Raw genomic sequence first — 15,940 nt, forward strand, 5'->3', positions numbered from 1 at the left:
GACTGCTGCTGCTGTACTCTAGCAGCTCTGGAAAGTAAAAGGTCGCTGGGTTGCATTTAAAGGAAAGGCATGTAAACAATGAAAATGTACTTCTTAGTGGATTGTCAGGTTGGTCCAAATGTAGACTGCTTTAATCAGACTTCTCTTTAATGGGCTTAAATGGGTATGAGAGGAGGGTGCATGACTTCAGCATCAGTTTGTTCCCTGGATATGGAAATATTTGTTGATACAGGAGCTTTTTTTATGTTCCAGAGTTGTCAGATTCCAAGGTTATATACACTCGCCAATTTATTAGGTTGGACCCCTTTTACCTTCAGAGTAGTCCCCAGGTATTTTGGTCCATGTTAGCATCCTATAGTTGTTTTAGATTCATGATGCAAATTTTCTGTTTGCCCCCACATCCCAAAGGTGCTCTATTAGATTGCTGCCACAATCATTAGATGGCAAATTTTGGTAAGACTATACCAATTGTAGCCTCAATTTTCTATTGTTAGCTGAAAGGACTAGCACCCAGTGTGGTCTCCTGCTGCTGTAGCCCATCTGCTTTGCAGTTCCAGCATTCAGAGATGCTCTTCTGCATGCCTTGGTTGTAACAAGTGGTTGAGTTACGGTTGCTTTCAGATCAGCTGGAGGCAGTCTGGACAGTCTTCTCTGACTCTGGCACTTAGAACTGCAGCTCACTGGTTATTTTCCTTTTCAGACCACACTCTGTAAACCTCAGAGATGATTGTGTGGGAAAGACCCAAGTAGATCAGCAGTTTGATTAGGGTGAACATTTGATCAGATAAAAGATTTGCTGCCTTTGGTATACCAGTAACAAGTATACTTTTAAACCTCTTGCAAATTGAGCAGTTTTCAAATTAACTGTATTTCATTCAAAGACACTTAAATAATGGGGTAGTTAACATAACAATCTCTTAAACGTACCAAAAAATGTTCTTGCTTTAATAAAACACTCTAAAGACCATTGTTAATGCTTTTAATACCTGAAAACGATCACCTTACAGACTGCACACAAATACAATCTCACATGAATATACAGTAGTGCAAACTGCAAAAATTAAGCAGTTTTGCAACAGATCACTGCTCATTTTGACCTTGTTGGTCAAAAGTTACACATTAATTATAAACAAACAGGATGACTACAGAAATCTGCAGTCATGTTAACTAAGGGCACGTCTCTTATTAACCCGTTTAAAAACACCCACAGCATGTCAACTGGCTGTGATGTGTCACATTTCAAGGAAGGGCCCCGTTCACATTAATTGTAGCACTCATGGTTCCAAGTGTTTAAAATCTCAGGCATTTAAGACAATATGGCACTTAAACCACAAACGTGCAGTTTTATAAATCGTGATAGAGTTAGGTTCACTAGAAACAGCAAAAATAATCAAACAGAAACCTTTTTGAATAGAAACATTATTACTGCTCTGGGTTTACATACACTGCTGAGAAGGATTAGGCAAACTACATCTGACAAAGAGAACCGGAGTCAAGGATAATTCCACCTTTGTGACTTTACAGAATATGCAACAGCTCCTAAATATAATCACTGACAAGTCCTAATGAGCCACTTGAAGGCAATGGACAAAATAATAGGAACACCTTGAAGCAGCCTAGGGTGTATTCACATTTAAACACCAGAAACCACACCTCTAGCCAACTTTTGAGCCAGCCTAAACACTGTACGCTTTCAATGTGAACCGCAGTTTGTAGGGTTATTATCTTGGCATAGACTGCACCAATAAGCCACAACAGTAAAACCACCAGTCTAATATTGTGGTGTCACCAAAATCATTTTGGCATTTGTTTAATCTGCTTGCTTGCAGGATGAAGCCTCTCCATCAGATCAGGATTTGGGGAATTTGGAAGCTGGGAATATGGTAAATGGACTGCATTTATTTAGAGCTTTTCTAGTCCTACTGACTACTCAAACCACTTTACATTCAAGTCAGTCTCTCTCTCTCTCTCTCTCTCTCTCTCTCACACGAGGAGGTGGGGTTTGGGGTAAATATGCTGCTGGAGGAGGATACTGCCACAGAGTGCCATTGCTTGGGATGCAACAGTCTTTAGGTGGGTGGAGTGTACCAAAGTAGCATCCATATACCATGACCCATAGGTTTTGCAGCAGATCACTGCACCAGTGATGACAACCATTACTCATTTTGCTTGTCAGTGGTTTTTGATGTTGTGGCCGATGCAGCGTTTAATGTTCCTCTTTCTTTATCTGGTAGAAGTCGAGGTGTTACATAAATTATTACATGTCAAAGAAAAAGTAGCTTACCGATAAACGCTAACACAAAAATCCTGCAGTTTTATTATCTTTGGGATTAAAAGGCTCCTCCTCTGGAGCAGAGCAGCAGGCAAGGTGTCCACAACACATCACACTACACCCTAGGACAACTCTAGGATGGCTTTCTTCTCTGGTGTCATGTTCACAAAGCCACCTGTTGGTAACCGTGCTGTCCCCTGCCACATCGAGTGTGACAGTGTGACTGGAAAGGCAGAAGTCATTCAGGCTACGAGCCTTTGGTTACTGCTCTGACTGCAGAGAGAGGCCAAGCCTTCGAACTCTCTCGTAAAAGAGCATGTAAGCGTTGGAAGACAGCACCTCGTGCAGGCTGGCTTTGCGTACCGAATCGTCTGACATCCACAGCCACTGGCAGCTGAAGGGCGAAGAGCTGCGAGATGAGGAGGGACTGCGGCGGTAGGTGACGAAATGTCCTGAGTGCATGTCACCGTGGTGAACCAGCACCGCCGTGAGCTGGAAAAGGTACTCTGTAGAACTGGAAGGAACGGGACAATTACATGTGGTTTATGATCAGTCCTCGCTTAGACCCTGTGTGGAACAATCTGCATGCACGCTTTTTGGATGCAGTCTTTGTTTCGGTTCATTTTCACCGGTGCGTTCGTTAATAAGGTTGTGACAGACAATGGATGTCAGAAACAATGAAAGTTATTGCTTTGAATGTTATTAAATAGAAATGCTGGTAATGGTATCGATGTTGTTTAAACATAATAAAGGGATACTGGGTTCTTCTTGTATAGTACTTAGTGTAGGTGTATGAGAGCAAAAATAGGTCTAAGACGAAGCTGTAGATTTCCTTTGGGTAGCCTACTTGGCGTTTAAACAATGAAACTTCAGCTTCGTGATAGTTTAGCTTTCAGTAGAAAGGCTTGTTAAGTTTAATACACGCTATAGGGACAAAAGTGTTGGGCCACTACGCTTAATCTTTGAACAGTTTGCCATCCCATTGCCATAGATTTACAAACATCCATCACCTAGCAATGCAGTTTGCCTTTACAAACATTTGGGAAACAACGGGTTGTTCTAAAGAGCTCATTGAACTCGAGGGTAGAGCTGTAATAGGATGCTGCTGTTGCAACAGGTCAGTTTGTGAAACTTCTTCTAGATATTCTACCAAAAGTGGTATTATTGCAAAGTGGACGTGTTCAAGAACAGCTACACAGCCACAAAGTGACAGACCACATAAAATTACAGAGCAGAGTCAGTCAGCAAAGTGCATACTGTGTAAATGTAATCCATAGTGGCAGCTCCAAACCTCCACTGGCATTAACATCAGCACAAAAACTGTTTGCCGGGAGCTTCATGGTAGGAGTTTCCACAGCTGAGCAGCTCCTGTGGGTGTAATGTGTAGGTGGCCCAGTACTTTTGTCCATATGTGTTGGTTTTAGCTCTACTAGAAAAAAATAAAAATCTGTAGACACATTGATATCTGCTAATTCTGCCAATGCGGAAAAAGGGATTTCAATTACCAGATCACCACTGAATACCCTGATATATTTGAGTTCCTTATTGATTACCTGTAGTCATATGCGAGGCTGAGCTGTGGGTTCACACCAGAAGTGTGAAGGAGGACCGATGAACAAGTTCCATTAGAAAAAGGTTTGTTGTTGTTATGATGCTCTGAATCTGAAACACGAAATACAATAAATGCATGAATCTAATAAACTGAATAATAATAATAATAATAATAATAATAATAATACTACAGATGCAAGAACTCCAACATACCGGAGCCATTGGCAGAGGGTTTTTCTACTGAATCGTCTCTGCTTTCAGCCTTTATGGATTTTGCAGTGCATCTGAGCCGCTGACTCCTCTGTGTGGAAGTGTTGTGTTTGTAATGGTCCATTGATAGATACTCTGCAAACTGCACATGCTCCTGTCGTTTGATGGGGGTTCCTTCACTCGACCACGTCAATCTTTGCAAATGGATGCAAAGGCACTGGGGGAGCTAACAAAGACTGCCAATCATTTACCCTTCAACCTCAAGCTGGATAAGTACTAGCATTTGCCATGTACAGAGTTCCTAAAAGGAAAATAAATAATTGGGTTATTAATGCTTAACCAAAAGAGACTACTTACCTTCCCCAGTTTTAGCTGTTTAACAAATGTTGTCCTTTGGCTTTCTACAACTGGTCCATTTATTGTGGTTGCTTGTTGAAGCTGAGGAAAAATGATCAAAAACTTAAAATTTATACATAAAATCAGCAAAAAATACACCTGTGAAAGAAACAACTGGACCTTTTGTTCCTCTTCAGGCGACCTCCCTACTTCAAATCTTTCACTGAGTAAATCATTTAATGAGAGGATTGCCACAGTATAGCTTGGCACTGATATGGAAGTGAGTGTACCTTGGTGCAGTTTTCACACTCCACTTCTTTGATGGTTTCCGAAGAGATAAAGTGCTGAAGACACTGATCTAGAGAGATCGGCCGCCCCTGAGAACAAGCACAAGTCATATTATAACAAACAGAACAACCATGAAATATACTGTTGTGTACACAGCACAAGATACATTTTCACTTACCCACTGAGGTAAAGGAATGGACAGGGAAAGACTATCAAACGAGTCGTACCGCACTGGACTCTAAAAATGCAAAGCAGAGGTATAAAATCACATCCTGAAAGAAGACAAACAGTAATTTTCCTTTTTTTTTTTCCCCCTCAAAAAGACAAAACAAAAAACTCACCTGTAGCTCGCAGCGCTTGCAGAACATGTTGCTTGTTAACCGGCCATGAAACGGATGCTGAAACTTCCACGGACTTGGTATTGGATGAAGGGGAGCTGCCAAATGAGAATTTCACTCAAATGAAATACAACTTTGTTTTATCATCTAGGTTCTATGATTTCTACTCCTTCTCACCTCGACTTCTGCATGTCATAGTTTTCTCATCTTGATCTGGGAGACTCTGGTATAAAATAAGCACACACACAAAGAATAACTAGACACATATTTCTGATACTTCAACAGCACAGAGACCGACTGAGATTTTTAGAGTGTAGGAGGCAATCTTTGGATTATTATGGCCTACAAACTCCAGATTACAATTGTGCTTCATTGTTCTAGAAGACTCTACAGAGTGTATTGGAATGGATGCAACATGCAAGAGAAATGGCGAGAAAAATGAATTACCTCAAGGGAGTGCATATCAAACAGATTTGTGACTTTGGGCTGACGATCTCGCTCCTCTTCCAGAGAAGATGTAAGGACATGAAACAGCTCATGTGCATCCTAAGAAGGGATGAACCAACACAAACAACGGTTATGAGGTGGACGAGCAAATTGTATACAAATCTAAAGCTGGTGGATCGATCCACTGCTCCTCCAGACATATCCTAGAAGAAGATAATGAACGCTGAGTTGCCCCCAAGAGTGACAGTGTATGTGAATGTGTGTCAAAAAAAAAAAAAAAAAAAAAAAAAAGCCTGGAGGCAGATTAAGTTGCTGAATGTGTGTGAGATTGGGTCATTGAGGAAAAGTACTAGTGCACTGCACTATTCATTTGAAATAAAAACAATATCAGCAATAATACCGACTGACCTGCTCTTCAAATGAGCTGATGTGCCATCTGTACAGTCTGAGGACATCCAGGAGACATCCAGCATCAAGAACATCATCCTCACCTGGCTCTTCACTGGATAGCGCTGTCAGTGCAGAAACAACCTCCATGTGAACATTTCAGAGGAACTCAGCATGTCCAGTACACTGTGCTTATATGACACACTGGTTTTATGTACCTTTGAGAAGCTGGAGCAGTGTCGTGGATAGCTGGTTATCTTTGCAGGACTGGATTGAAGGCAGAGCTGCAAACTTCTCCAGCCACCTGATGAATGACGGACATGCTGCTAAGCCCTGAAGTAACGAGTTCAGAAAGCAGGTGTTCCCCAAGTTTAAAAGACCTGGTGCCATACCTGCAGGGAACCACGAGTCACTGTAGTTTGCTGCAATGTAAACAGTGCCATAAATATAATGTGTGCGCCACACGGTCACAACAGCTCTTACCTCTCTTTCTTTTCTTTCGCTCTGTGATTGGACCCCACAAAACATATACTCCAGCTGCAATCGCAGCAGCTATCCCACCAATGACGCCCCAGTTCTTTATCATCTTGTTTCTAAAAACAACAACGACAACAACATATTCCTATCAACAAAACACAGCAAGGGATCAGACATGGGGGGAGGATTCATAAAAATAGGACAGAAAGGATAGGCATGAGAGTAACATTTAAACATATATAGACTGATAGTTGTATTGATGATGGAGGTGTGTGTGTTTTGTTGTTTTTTGGCCACCATATCTTGCATCACTAAATTTTTGGCACCCAATAAAAGCGATCAGCTTGGATTTGAAACAAAATATGATAAAGGTTCAAGCCAAAAATGAATATTAATTCTCTAATATACCACCAAACACTTTACAGACTAAAGCTGTGAAATATAATTAAACATCAGCTCTGTCATAAAGTTTATTCTTACAAACTGTTTTTTATTAAACTTTTATTCATCAATCCCACTTTTTCTTACATGCCACACTGGTATAAGTCGTCCTAGCATTTGAGTATATAAATATATTTAGAATTTGTAAAATGTTATCCTCTCAGACAGCACAGACAAAACGGGCACAACAATTCCACTCTGATCTACTAACCCGACATCTAATTAGCTAATCTGGAGTAAACGAGGACACGACGAGACTCGATCACATCAAAGAAAACCTCCACCGACATCTGCTCTGATAAAGCTTCAGTTGAACTGCCTGAACTTATGTTTGCGGCTTCAATACAAACATTATGTGGGTTAAAAAAATTTTTTAAAGTCCCTGGCGTTACTAATTACCACATCTTTATCAGTAAGTAAACACGACCCAGTTCACATAAGAGGACATACAGGCTAGGTTTAGCTGTAGTAGCTAACTTACCGAGAGCTCCGAGGTAAGGCTACCCTCTGGCCCCTACGTATCCTCCATCAATAAGCACCCACGCTTCTATGTTCAAAAACAGTCTATACCTCATTAATATCAGTGCATATCTCCTGTAGCAGGCTTACTAACTGTGGCATTAAACCAGACAGCGAGTCTGCGCATGTTTCATTTTGGGTCCAACCAAAGCCTACGGCGGCGGCATCGCGACCGCGCTTCTTCCTTCCGCGTGCACCTGCAATTAAGCTGTTTTGTGCCAGGTGGTGAGGATTTACCTGATTACGGGTCCAGTGCCAAGAAACTCCCGAACAAGCTTATCAGAGCTTTTTGCTCTGCACCACAACATCCTGCTCCTTCTGCGGAACTCTCAATGGTTGGTGGTGTGTTTCAGGACGGACCCAAGGAAGAGTGGCACGCCTGTAACGTCATTACCTGCTTTCGTAAGAAAAAAAAAAAAGTAGGGCTTGAAGCACTGATGCGTTGGTTTTGATTTGATTAGTCTGAATTAGTTTTTATGCTTTCATCAGACTCTTTAAGAAAACAGAATAAAACCACAAAATTCTTTACATTTCACAAATCTTTTAAAATCACACTTCAAGCTGAAACTCAAAACAGTTTTTTTTTCCAAGTTCCCCAAAACATTTTGTAGAACAAAACGAGAGGTTTCACACTTGGAAAAGAAATTAACCCATCAAAACACCGTGCAAGCCTTCCAAATTTCCATAGGTCTTATTTCAATTATTTTCTCCTTTCTCTTTTTACATGTTTTTACAACGTTGTAATGGCCGTAAGCACCTACGAGATCAGATGGTTTTGTTTTTTCAGAAGAAAGACAATTAAATCTGGCCTGTAAACTCTCTAAGTGGCTTTTACGGGAAGTTCAGGAACTTGTGCCCTGCCTCACACTGCCCCTCACTTGTTTTACACATGACACGAGGAAAGTAAAGGATTGGCTTACCCTCTGGTATAGGGCCAGAGCCAGAAGGCAAGTAATCTTTTCCATTGTCCTATTTTCATTTCAAGTGGACTGATAAACACGTATCTGCGCTTTGTTATTTTTTTTTATTTCTTTGTTTAATTTTTTTTTTAATCTAAATTTCAGCTTCTATTTTTTCATATATATAGTTGCACCTGCAAAAGAGGGGACATGTATTAAACGAAGTCCTTCAGTTTTCAAACTCTCTGGTTTTGATTGTATTGCAACTCTTGGAGCTAGTCTCTTCAGAAGTGTAGCCTTTTCTACTGATGATTGGAGCACAGGTGCAACATTCCACCTTTCCTGCTATAAACACACAACCTCTGCATCAAACGTCCCTTTTTGCTGCTACTAAGCTTCATATTGTATGATATATATAAATTGAAAATCTCATACCTTGTACAGTGTATAGGTTTTCTGTATAGCACTATTGTTATAAGTCAGGGGTGGGCAATTCCAGGCCCCGAGGTTTTAGATCTCACCTTGGGTCAACACACCTGAATCACATGATTAGTTCGTTACCAGGCCTCTGGAGAACTTCAAGACATGTTGAGGACCTAATTTAGCCATTTAAATCAGCTGTGTTGGTTCAAGGACACATCTAAAACCTGCAGGGACACCGGCCCTCGAGGCCTGGAGTTGCCCACCCCTGTTATAAGTTATACCGCATCTATTTGTTCTGCACTGTCCACTTTGCTGCCGTAACGTGACTTTTCCGTGAGTGTATGTGAAATTCATTGGCTTAGAAAACAAAATGCCAAAGAAACTTCCATTTATCTCAAAGAAAGCACACGAGTGCAGTTACCAAGCAAGAGTGTAGATTTAAAAAAGGATGTTTGTTGGACTCTTTTAAACAGAAAACTGGTATAGCGCTCAGAATGAAGACAAAAAAGTACTTGGAAACACTAGTGCCCTTTTTAAAGACTGCCAGTTTTGACACGAAAGCTATGTGACTCTAAAAGCGTAAAAGGGAAAGCTTCTACCAGGTTTCCGTCTCACATTTAATCTATCTACACCTGGAATATGATACCTTAAGAGAAAAAAAATCTTCACCTTACTAATTTTTAAACCCTGGTTACGTCACTTGCTGTAACTTATTTCCTAACCCCTATTATTATTAATATTATTATTATTATTATTATTATTATTTAAATATATAGCAAACTTGCATCGAGTTGTACTAATAGTTTCAACCCCACTCGTACACTCGCTTCTGGGTGTTCTTTCAATAACTTTGACGTTACAGCTTTAAAAATTCCGATTCATCTGTGTTGTGCGTTTCCCGGTCTGGTTTCCAGCGTCAGTGTTGATAACTCGTCATGTGTTGGCTCGTGTAATCAGCAGTCATGAGGTCTCATACCCTCCTGAGCTCATGCCTTTCCGAGAGTCTCGCGCTGTGACTCGCGCAGGGCAGCCTCTCATTGGCTGTCGACGGACACCCGGAGCAGATCGCTCTCCTCGGTGCTGAAATCGCAGCCCGTCGTGACCATGTAAACGGCGATGATGCCAAACGGACCGTCGGCCAATGAACACCAAAATGGACGATGATCTGTTCCAGCTGAGACAGCTGCCGTGAGTACGGTGCAGTCTGCACACCAACGCCTTTTTCTGTGTGTTTTCTCCTCCCGGCTTTGCGTGATTGTCCGACGCATCGCCCTCTGACGGCTTCGCGTCGCCTTTGATTAGCTCCCTGGACCACAGATAGCCTGAAGCTGCTCAAAAGCACCGATCGTGCAGTTTTATTATCCACACATGTGTTCCCAGACAGAAGAGAAACAAAGAACAATAACACCGCGTCTTCTGTCTCCGCTACTGGAGGCATTTTGTTTACAGGCGTAGCATCTTCCTAAGAAACTATTTATTTACTGGAAGCAGATTGGCTGTGATTTCTCAGCTTAATAAGTTTTTTGGGGGGGTTAAACATGATTTTCTTTTTCTTTTTTTTTTTACTATGTTTACTGCCATAAGACAATTTATCACAGCCCTGCTGCACATGCGTTAAGGCTGGCCCATGACAGTCTAGCTTAGCCTTAGTGAGAGATATTTAGGAGTCTCCTTTCAGAATCCTGCTAAAAAAAATTAAAATCACATTTTATTTTTGTTTCAAAGGGAAGGTAAACATGTCAGAGCAGTCCACTGCAGCATACTTCCTACTCCCGTGTGCATTTCTTACCAGAGAGATTGAAAGGGGAAATTATAGTCTTTACAGGGGAACACAGACCTCCCCGGAAATCTCACAAACTCATCTGTAATACTGATAGGCTACTTTCCACTGCAAGCAGGCTATGTTATGTAATTACAGTGATTAAGACGTCCCACTCTCCGTGTTCTTTTTTAGTCTTTCAGGCTGAGCAAACTATCAATTATCTGCATGTAGAAGAAGAGTATCTCTTCCATCCTTCACATGTGTATCTCTTAGCCTTTAAAAGCTTGTCTGGCAGTGAAGTGGAGTGTGCCAACCTGTCTGCTGGCCTGATATGGTTTCCCCATTGGAGAATAATATCACCCATACACAAAATCAAAGCCAGGAAAAGCTCATATCACCAAGGCAACAGCCTCTGACTCTCATTTGCACTCAGCATTGCTCTGACACCAGTCTTATGAAACTCCTGTGACCTGCCTTATTGCAGATAAGTTCATTCTCCTGAGCTTAGGATAAGATATACTCTATCCTCTTCTTTATGTTTTTTGTAGTGTTGTCCGCTTCCGTCGCACAGGTGAGAGCACACGCTCAGAGGAAGATGTTGAGAGCAGAGAGCAGGATGCAAGGACTGCAGAGCAGACTGATCTGGAGGCTGTGGCGCTCACTGAGGGAGCTCCAGTACCTCGAGAGTTTGCTAATCCGACTGATGGTACAGTATGGCATGGCTTCATTTCTCTCAGACAGCTGTTTTAAGGTCTTACATTTTCCTCCTGGGCTCAGACTCAAGTACAATCTTGCTGCACGCCCTCATTCTCTCAGACACATTCATGGTGGAAGATGCCGTAGAAGCCATAGGCTTTGGGACATTTCAGTGGAAACTCTCCATTCTCACTGGCCTATCCTGGGTGAGAACTGCTCTTTCATTTAAATAAGCACAATACAAAGTAATTATGACAACTGCATATGAATTCACTGAGTATCTTTGTGTGTTTTCAGATGGCTGATGCTATGGAGATGATGATCCTCAGCATCTTAGCTCCACAGCTCCACTGTGAATGGAGACTGCCCAGCCTGGAAGTGGCACTGCTTACATCGGTAATGTCTCTCTTATGTCTGTGAAAGTCCTCCTCTTGCAGTGCAATATGACCGTCCTGTCAGTTATTGATCGAGTTCCCAGGGATGATTTTGTGCTTGGATTAAAACGGAGCCAGCAAATGGCGAAGAAAAGAAGACCTGAGCACACTTCAGATATGTGCTGAATCTTTGCAACCTTAATGAATCTGAAAGTCTTATTTAGAGTCAGAGTGAAATACAGAATATCATTCAAACAAGGAAATTAAGGTTCACTTACTAAAGACACTAAACATTCACATTTTTGTGGCTCAACCAAAACCAAATACTACCGACAGTTTAAGAACAGTGTATAAGAGGATGTGCATGCTATGTCGGACAACTTTTGGCTGCAATCTGACTGGGACTTGATTTTTTTCTGTTTTTTTTTTTTCTTTCTTTCTTCTTGATACAGGCAGTGTTCATCGGGATGATGATCAGCTCTTCTCTTTGGGGGAACATATCTGACAAATACGGCAGAAAGACAGTAAGTTCTAATAGCATTCAGTCAGAGGTCCAAATGATTTACAGAGTTAGGGTTTCTTAGTACATACTAGACAACAGGAGTGAGCCGCTTCATTATGCCAGAGTGAGATTTTGCTTATTTATTTATTTAGCAGTGTATTATGTCTTGATTGTATACACATGCAGGGTCTGAAGCTGAGTGTTCTGTGGACGATGTTCTACGGCCTGATGAGTGCTTTTGCACCTATTTACGGCTGGATCCTTGTCCTCCGTGCACTGGTGGGCTTCGGCATTGGAGGGGCACCTCAGTCGTGAGTAACCCTTCATCTTGAAAAAACAAAGCAAAAAAACAATCAAATTGTAATGTATGGCGATTGGGTTCATAATAAAGTGCCTCTTTTTGTAAGGGTGACGCTGTATGCTGAGTTTCTGCCTATGAAGTCCAGAGCCACATGCATCTTGCTTATTGAGGTATGGAGTGCACAAATCTTATATCATTTCAGCACTTAAACCTTCTCAGCCCTAAAACCTGCATTTGCTGCTGTCGTAGATATTTTGGGCACTGGGCACTGTATTTGAGGTCCTCTTAGCGATCTTGGTGATGCCCACTCTGGGCTGGCGCTGGCTGCTCGGACTTTCTACCATTCCTCTCTTCATTTTTGCCATTCTGTGCTTTGTAAGTATGTTGGCAGTCTTGAGCTGCTCTACAATTTGAAGCATGATAGATTACAGCTTTATCAACCTAATTTTTCTTTTGTTTTTTGGTGGGTGGGAGCAGTGGCTGCCAGAGAGTGCTCGATACGACGTGCTGACAGGGAATCAGGAAAAGGCTCTGAACACACTGAAGCGGATTGCCACTGAGAACGGAGCACCCATGCCACTGGGAAAACTGATTGCCGCCAGACAGGTGCGGTGTGCATCTGCAAAAACTCTAAATGCTTTGTGTACATTAAGTACCCTCTATCATACTGCCATTTGTGTTCTGAGGGTTTTTTTTATGGCTGTTTTTTTTTTATTAGGAAGATCGTGGGAAGATTCGAGACTTATTTTCATCTCACTTCCGCTGGACCACAGTCCTGCTGTGGTTTATTTGGTAAATTAGCAATTGATAATGTCTTCCTCTTTCTCAAAAACCTTGCGTTTTCATTGTCCAGTGATTTACCTAAAGCAAATCAGCATGAATTGATCTGTGTCTGTTCATGCAGGTTTGCGAATGCTTTCTCTTACTATGGGCTGGTGCTGCTCACCACAGAGCTGTTTCAGGAGGGAGGCGCATGTGGAAGTGAGTCAGATGCTGAGGGCTTCACACACTTTATGGTGGTTATGTTTTTGCAAAAAGCATCACAGACAGTAGGCTGAGTGCTGGATTTGAAGCATCCTGTTTGGTGTAACTCCCTCTAGTGTCCAAAGGTAATAAGGAGGAGCTCCGATGCAGCTTAGAGTGTAAATACCTGAATTCTGACGACTACAAAGACCTGCTGTGGACTACGTTATCTGAATTCCCAGGTACACATCACCAAGCTCTCATAAATTTGTTGTTCAATATATTAAAAACTGTGCAAATTCTGCTCTAAATTATGCACAAATATGACCACCTGCTGGTTATTATGCATTAATATAAATGCCTCCTCTCTTCTTGCTTCAATTCTTGTTCTATTGTTGTTTTTTTTACACTCATGCAGGCACTCATTTTGGTGTCTCAATATGATTGGCTGCACCTGCATTTTTTTTTTCTACTATGTGAGAGCATGCAGTTTGATTTTAGGGGTCTGAGTATGCTGATGTTGTACAGGACTGCTGGTGACGCTGTGGGCTATCGATCGATTGGGAAGGAGGAAGACCATGGCACTGTGTTTCTTCGTTTTCTCTATGTGTATTATTCCACTTTATGGCTGTGTTGGGAGGTAAAGGCACAACTGGCCATAATCAGGCTTTTAAATACTTTAAGAATTAGTAATGCTGTCCATTTACTGATACTGATTTATCCCCTGCAGAGCCTCCATGACAGTGTTGATATTCATCGCCAGAGCATTTATTGCAGGAGGGTTTCAGGCAGCCTATGTGTACACTCCAGAGGTAAGATATCTACACAGTGAGCAGTTTTGATCCTACTGTGTAAAACACATTTGCAGGGCAGAATTAGAAAATTGGCAGCCTCCTATGTATTTCTGAAACTCTGCAGGTATACCCAACAGCGACCAGAGCTTTAGGATTGGGAACAAGCAGTGGAATGGCCAGGGTTGGTGCCCTAATAACTCCGTTTGTTGCCCAGGTAACACTTTGTTTTCCCATGACAACACTGCACAAAAATGTCAGAGTGTTAGTGTCACACATTGTGATTGTCCATGGGCTTCATCCTGCAGGTGATGCTGGAGTCCTCTGTGTACCTGGCTCTGTCAGTGTACTGCTGCTGTTGCCTCTTCGCGGCCATCGCCTCCTGCGCGCTGCCAATTGAGACGACAGGCCGCGGCTTGCAGGAGTCCAGCCACCGTGAGTGGGGACAGGAGATGATGGGTAGGGCCTCTTCCCACAGCGCTGGAGGAGTCCCTGACTCCAGCTCCGGCTCCCAGGGCTGAGGATGCATCAGCTGCAGTGCAGCTGAGAGGAGACCACAGTGAAGAAGAGAAGCAAGGAGAGGGAAGACAACAAAACCAGCTCTCTGTGTTCATCTTTGCCCCCCTTCAATGATCTTCAGTTTAGTCACCGCAGTGGCTGGGAGCCAGGCAACACAGTAGTTACATGTACATGTCATTGTACTTTTTTAGTCTTTTAAACACCATTGCTCTCACAAGTTTGCCACTGTATAACTGCACACAGGGTAATCAAGAAAGACCAAATGACCTACATGAGTGTGAGAGTGAATGGGGGAGGAAAATCGTAAAGAGAGAATTCTAATACTTCAACCAAAGTATTTTAATCAAGCTTTTCTAATCCAAGAGAAGCAAAAGGGATAGCGTAAGGTCAAACAACTATCTTCTTTTCAAAAAGCCTTAAAACTACCTATTTAGCTTGTGGTCGAGAGACCTACTCTTAAACCTATGAGAAAGCTGCTTCTGCTAACGTAGTGGGCGTAGATACATATGTAAGGAACAGCATTATCCTGTGCGCACAATTTGCCTGCTGAAATACACTAATCACACTTGTCTTTATTTTTTAAAACAGAGCATTGATAGATTGAAGGAAAATCCCACACAATCAAAACAACAGGGCATCTGAATGAAAAGGGTGTGGGGTTATTTAATAGTTTGAGCCGTGAGAGGTGAAAGGAAGTCACTAGCTTTCATACACCGAGCATCCTTTTGAACTCTTGTGTTGTATGTGTTGTTCTTGTGTCAGTATTAGTTCACATTTTAACACGGTAAAGACCCATGGAAAATGCAGGTAACATTGAAAATACCACCTCATCTCTTGATCATTATCAGGACAGATTCTTTATAGCAAGCTGAGGGATCTGTTGAAACCTTCACCAGAAGATATTAACATCAGTAAGATAATAACTTCTCATATTTACAGCACAAACATGCTCCATGGATCCTGTATTTACGTTAACATTAAAGTGTTTGATCATTTAAATCTGAGCAGTTTCTCAACATCCAAAGCTGACTGAGCCTAGTTAGCAAGGTTTACATAATTTAAAAATACAAAAACATTCACACATGTATGTGGTGTCATAATCTATAGACGTTGATGCATCTCGTGCCCTACTTCAGCAGACTTTGATGCTGCGTTTCCGAATGTCCACAACGGGATGTTGTGTTCTGTAAATAATGTATCAATACCTGGTTTAGTTGTTGTCTTTGCTTTTGTTTGTAACAGAGGTGACGAGGAGATGGACTGAGGGAAGTTTTGTTTAAAAAAATAATCTCTGTATTTATTTAACGAGTATAGGTCTGATGAGCTGTTACCTGCCAATGTTTGAGATGAAGAGCTGCATTACGTGTCTGTGTGCACAGATCCTTGTCAACGCACTGGATGTAAATGTGTATGATACTGTAGTAAATGATCTTTCAAAGACAAG

The 15,940-nt window shown here is 41.8% G+C and overlaps 2 protein-coding genes and 1 long non-coding RNA gene across 6 annotated transcripts; 1 reads left to right on the plus strand and 2 right to left on the minus strand.

Annotated features, from left to right (window-relative positions):
- Positions 1–1,881: 1,881 nt before the first annotated feature.
- usp30 (ubiquitin specific peptidase 30) lies at positions 1,882–8,724 on the minus strand. 4 transcript variants are annotated; one of them, XM_026186405.2, is made up of 14 exons: positions 8,601–8,724; positions 7,504–7,660; positions 6,313–6,422; positions 6,048–6,221; positions 5,851–5,954; positions 5,443–5,541; positions 5,173–5,218; positions 4,999–5,093; positions 4,836–4,895; positions 4,660–4,746; positions 4,391–4,471; positions 4,037–4,259; positions 3,826–3,934; positions 1,882–2,786 (listed from the first exon to the last, which is right to left on the minus strand). In XM_026186405.2, exons 2-14 carry the CDS (start codon positions 7,572–7,574, stop codon positions 2,534–2,536), a joined length of 1,512 nt encoding a protein of 503 aa, XP_026042190.1. In that variant the 5' UTR covers positions 7,575–7,660; positions 8,601–8,724; the 3' UTR covers positions 1,882–2,533. The 4 variants fall into 4 exon arrangements, with proteins under 4 accessions (XP_026042190.1, XP_080164804.1, XP_080164805.1 ...); XM_080308678.1 differs by having other exon boundaries at positions 7,504–7,663; positions 8,601–8,721; XM_080308679.1 differs by having other exon boundaries at positions 8,702–8,718.
- An 865-nt stretch (positions 8,725–9,589) lies between these two features.
- svopa (SV2 related protein a) lies at positions 9,590–15,939 on the plus strand. The gene is made up of 16 exons (XM_026186401.2): positions 9,590–9,776; positions 10,899–11,056; positions 11,167–11,252; positions 11,344–11,442; positions 11,873–11,944; positions 12,109–12,233; positions 12,330–12,393; positions 12,473–12,598; positions 12,701–12,829; positions 12,942–13,015; positions 13,128–13,204; positions 13,324–13,428; positions 13,715–13,826; positions 13,917–13,998; positions 14,105–14,194; positions 14,286–15,939. The coding sequence occupies exons 1-16, from the start codon at positions 9,730–9,732 to the stop codon at positions 14,496–14,498; spliced, it is 1,659 nt and encodes a 552-aa protein (XP_026042186.2). The 5' UTR covers positions 9,590–9,729; the 3' UTR covers positions 14,499–15,939.
- Positions 12,048–14,450, minus strand: LOC145432117 (uncharacterized). The gene is made up of 2 exons (XR_013912391.1): positions 14,310–14,450; positions 12,048–12,249 (listed from the first exon to the last, which is right to left on the minus strand). It is a non-coding gene; the product is annotated as an uncharacterized LOC145432117 (long non-coding RNA).
- Position 15,940: the final 1 nt, after the last annotated feature.

Source organism: Astatotilapia calliptera, chromosome 12, assembly GCF_964374335.1.
Source record: "Astatotilapia calliptera chromosome 12, fAstCal68.1, whole genome shotgun sequence".
Lineage (NCBI taxonomy): Eukaryota > Metazoa > Chordata > Actinopteri > Cichliformes > Cichlidae > Astatotilapia > Astatotilapia calliptera.